Source organism: Ammospiza nelsoni, chromosome 10, assembly GCF_027579445.1.
Source record: "Ammospiza nelsoni isolate bAmmNel1 chromosome 10, bAmmNel1.pri, whole genome shotgun sequence".
Taxonomy (NCBI): Eukaryota; Metazoa; Chordata; class Aves; order Passeriformes; family Passerellidae; genus Ammospiza; species Ammospiza nelsoni.
Genome location: NC_080642.1, coordinates 2021609 through 2026323, shown reverse-complemented (window position 1 = coordinate 2026323; position 4715 = coordinate 2021609). Strand labels below are relative to the sequence as shown.

Below are 4715 nucleotides of genomic sequence, written 5' to 3'. Positions count from 1 at the left end.
CGGCTGCCCCTTGGCCCCTTTGTTTCCTCTGCTGGATTTTGGTGCTTTCCTGGCTCTGTCCTGTTCCCCCAGCCCAGCTGGGATCTGGGGATGGGAGCAGAGCCCCACCCCAGTCCTGCACCCAATCCCACCCCAATCCTACCCCAGGTGTTGTGAAAGAGGCACCCCAAAACCCCCATGGGAAAGGGCAGCAGCAACACAAGCAGGGTGAATAATACAATAACACAGCCTGCTCCTCCAGCCTGCTCTGGCATTCCTGAGTGCCCAGAAATGCTCAGGATGTCCCTGTGGAGTCCTGCAGGGACTGAGGGTGACCTGCTCCTGCCCTGGGCTCACTCCCAGGCACAGTTTGAGCAATAGTTATTTTCACAATCTTGAGAAATATACAGATTTTGCACCTTTAATGCAAAGTCCTGCCTGTATTTCTCTGTATTAGGGACTGACAGGCTGGGGAAAATTCAGTGTCTCCATAAATAGGCTAATGATCGATATAATTAAAATATTGTGTGCTCCCTCTTCTTCCTGAACATCAGTAAATACAAATTATATTGATAAATATCAGTAAACATAATATGCGGACTAAGCATGAAAGCAAATCTACGCTAATTACTACTTCAACCATTATATTATTTGAATAAAACATCCCATTGGATCCAAGTTTGGAAGTATTGAATAGATTTTTTTTTACAAACTTAGAGATAATTGTTAAAAGACTTGGGAGTTTGAGCACAGCTGTCCTCATTTTCCCAGAGAAATTATTTTCATCTCCTGCCTTATTTCCCCATAATTATAAACTGGGAAAGCAGCTGAGGTGACAAATGACATAATTGATGTCTTCACTTTGTTTTGTCGCCTCCTGTGATCAAGCCTCATTCCCTAATTCCCTGCATTGCCACCTACAGCAACAACCCATCCTCTGGAAGGAGAGGACATCGCAGGGGCTTGGGAAAAATCCCAAAACAAAAATTTAGAAGGTGAAAACGAGGGAGTAAAGGGTTAGGAAAAAAGGAGACATTGTATTTTTATATTTTTATATGTTTAGGGGTTTATTTTCAACTGAAACCCAACCACAAGTGAATCTGTAGTGTTATATTATCTTTATGATGCATGTGATTTACTCATCTTCTAAAGACTATCTGGTTTTATAAAGCCCAAGAATCTGAGAATTTAATCAGAAATTTTCACAGCAGCACATCCTCACATTTTTAATGAATCAGTGGCATTGTTTGCACCATGATAACGAGCCAGCCAAGTAATTCATTGTATAAAACAATCAAGGAGACTGAATAAATCCTGAAATCATTCCATAAGAACACAGCAAGCTCAGGGAAGCAGCTCCCACTCGTCCAGGATTTTTGTGTGCACATCTCTTCTGGCAGACAAGAACAAATCCATGCTGTCTCGTTTCTCCAGATGGAAACTTCCCATATCCAAACAGCTTTCCCTGGGAAAAAATCTTCAGGGAGGTTGCTCCTTTCCCCAAAATAACAAAATCTTCAGGGGGGTTGTTCCTGTCCCAATCCCAGCTCTGTAATTCCAGTGGGTCACTAAAATTGAAAGCTCTTGAAGAATCAAAGAGTAAAAACAGGGATTGATTGGAGCAAAAATAATTTCCTGTCAGAGCAAAACACGAAGAGAGGATAAAGCAGAGTTTGCTGCTCCTGGACAAAAATGGGATAAGGAAACTCTTTGATGCCCAAGGCAGGCTGAGGTTTTACTTCACCACAGAAAGAGAATTTTCCCGTGGGTTTCCCAGGAAGCTGCAGAGGAGCTGGAAGGCCGAGCTGGCGTGGAAAGCCAGGCACACATAGGTGGTGTAGAGCAGCAGCCCCAGCATGGCCAGGTTGAAGGAGTAGAAGAGCACCTTCTCCCAGGGCTCCATCAGGTAACTGCAGGTGATCAGCTCAAACTGGCAGAAGAGCCAGTACAGGTACCTTGGGGTGCTCTTCACATCCATCCCCAGTCCCAGAGCTCCCTGTGGGATGAAAGGGGGGGGATCATGGAAACGGGAACCTGGAAATGGGAACCTCATGTTGTACCTGAAGGGTGAGGGATCACGGAAAGGGGAACCTGGAAATGGGAACCTCACATTGCACCTGAAGGGTGGAGGATCATGGAAATGGGAACCTGGAAATGGGAACCTCACATTGCACCTGAAAGGTGGAGGATCATGGAAATGGGAACCTCACATTGCTCCTGAAGGATGGGGGATCATGAAAACGGGAACCTGGAAATGAAGGGTGGGGGATGATGGAAATGGGAACCTGGAAATGGGAACCTCACATTGCACCTGAGGATGGAGGATCACGGAAATGGGAACCTGGAAATGGGAACCTCATGTTGTACCTGAAGAGTGGGAGATCATGGAAATGGGAACCTCACATTGCACCTGAAGGGTTGGGGATCATGGAAATGGGAACCTGGAAATGGGAACCTGACATTGCTCCTGAAGAGTGGGGGATCATGGAAACGGGAACCTGGAAATGAAGGGTGGGGGATCATGGAAATGGGATCATGGAAATGGGAACCTCACACTGCACCAGCCTCACCAAGGAGGCTCCCTGAGAGCTCATTTCACCCAAGAGCTGTGGCAATTCCATTCCCCAGGCCAAGCTCTGCCAGAATTTCACCTTGCACTGGGTTACTCAAGGCTCTGTTGGAGCAGCTTAATTAAAACTCCCATTAAACCCTCTCTCCTTCCTCCTCCTCCTCCCCACCTGTGGATTTCTACACAGAATTTGCTACAAGGCCAATTCCTACCATTGCGGGCTGGATTTTGTCTCATGCTCCAGTCGCTGCTGGAAGTTCCAGGTGCAAACTGAGAGCATGGAGACCTCCACACAAACAGAATTCCAATAAAAGGAAACTACATCCAGGTTATCCAGCTTTTTCTGCAGCAGGGAGTGAATTGATCTGTTGCCAGAATTAAATAATAATACTAATAATACTAATAATACTCATAATACTATAACTACTACTACTAATTATAATAATATTTAGTGTATAATATAAAATATTATGTTGTATGTAATATATAATAATGTAAAATAATAATAAAGATAAATTTCTTTTAAAGAAGAAATAAATCAATACTAGTAGTTACTGAGTGTTGCATTATGGCACCAGCAGGACACAGAACTGGAGGGCAAAAGGGAAAACAGGACTAGTTCAGTTATTGACACTTTCTGTCCTTTGATAAATAAGAGGCAACAAATCAAAACCTCTGATTTCCCACTTTTTAATTAGGAAGTAAAGAACCCCTGTTGGTGTCAAAATCTGTGGAAAGAAATTTATCCCTCAGAAATGACATGCCATTAACTCCACAGCCCCAAACAGAGTGGGATTTTACCCTAAAAAAGCCACTTCCCAGAGATTTTAGTGACATTTAGCTTCCATATCTCCTCCACCTCTTTTCTTCCTGCCAGGTGAGTGAAACAAATGCCTCTGTAGTTTGAAATATTAACAATTGCTTGTGGAAATATCCTCATTAACCAGCCCATTTCTGCCCTTACACACAGTTTTTACTAAATTGGGTGACACCTGAGCCTCTTCCCACCAAATGCATCACTGTGAGGTAAAATTTGGGATGTGAAAAGCAGCACTCACCTGTGCGGGGCAGGGGATGCTCTGGAGCCTGGCAGGGAGCAGCTCCCGTGTGGATGGAGAGGCAGAGCCCAGGAGTCTGATCCTCAATTACAGAGCGTGTGCTCCACTCCCCGCCCTCCTCCTGCCTGCTGAAATCTCCTCTGGCCACAGGACTCTGCTTTGTGCAATAATTTATGCTCTGCCTGCACCACGCTCAGGACACGGCACCGGGATCCTGGGGCCGGGCCCAAGCTCAGGGACTCTGCAGGGAGGAGCACAGCAGGCAAACAAATATTTACAGTTCATGCCTTGGCTGATTGCAAACCTCCCAAAACACCTCTGCCCCCGTGGGGCTCTGAGCTCCTACAAGGGGCAATTTCGTGTCTCCACAGAATTACGGGGTTAAGCAGCCACAAAAATGTGGCACAGGAAGGCCTGCAGTGAAGCCACCACCTTCTTTTGCAACATCTGATTAGGATTATTTTCAAACAGCTTCCAATCTCAGCATCTCCCAAATCTCATCCAGAAACCCCAGGGTGGAGGGGATTTGGGGACCAGGTTGGTCTAAGGAAAGGAGGGTGAGTTTTCCTCAGAAAAGCTGCAAAATAAGAGCAGGCCACAAATGCTGGAGGCTCTTTAATGATCTAATTGGGCAAGTAAACGAGGTAAGAATCTGCATAATGGATGGTGTTCCAAACTATCTGCCTGCAGCCAGATCATTTCCAAATATGAATCATGGGGATGATGTGCCACAAGCCATGTCTGGGCCTCGCCTTCCCTCCCTCCTGTCCCAAACACAGCCTGAGCTCAGCTGGAGCAAACCCTGCCCTGCTCCCTCAGCCTTCTGCTTTTCCTCCTCATGTTTTCCAACAAAATAAAATTTTCTGTTTAAGAACTGGCCCTTTCCCCTAGAAAATGCAGCAATGGGGAAGGACTACCCCAGGCAGCAGCAGTCAAAATGCTCCATTTTCAATCTTCCAAGCAAATTCTCCATGTCCAACCCTTGTCCCTCAGGAATGCCTGCTTCCAACCAGACCTTCTCAGCCATGGTTTTCTGTGGTGTCTGGAGGGCTGGGGTGGGATGCTGCAGACAGGTAGAGATATTAGAAAAGGAAAAATAAAATATGGTT

General features: G+C 45.7%; 1 protein-coding gene across 1 annotated transcript; it reads right to left on the bottom strand.

Annotated features, from left to right (window-relative positions):
- Window positions 1–1113: 1113 nt before the first annotated feature.
- LOC132077791 (serine palmitoyltransferase small subunit B-like) lies at window positions 1114–3744 on the bottom strand. Its single transcript, XM_059479682.1, has 2 exons — window positions 3607–3744; window positions 1114–1975 (listed from the first exon to the last, which is right to left on the bottom strand). Exon 2 carries the CDS (start codon window positions 1955–1957, stop codon window positions 1715–1717), a length of 243 nt encoding a protein of 80 aa, XP_059335665.1. The 5' UTR covers window positions 1958–1975; window positions 3607–3744; the 3' UTR covers window positions 1114–1714.
- Between the last annotated feature and the right edge of the window lie 971 nt (window positions 3745–4715).

Coding starts and splice junctions, on each gene's coding strand:
- LOC132077791 (XM_059479682.1), bottom strand. CDS start 1,957: ATGGATGTGAAGAGCACCCCAAGGTACCTGTACTGGCTCTTCTGCCAG.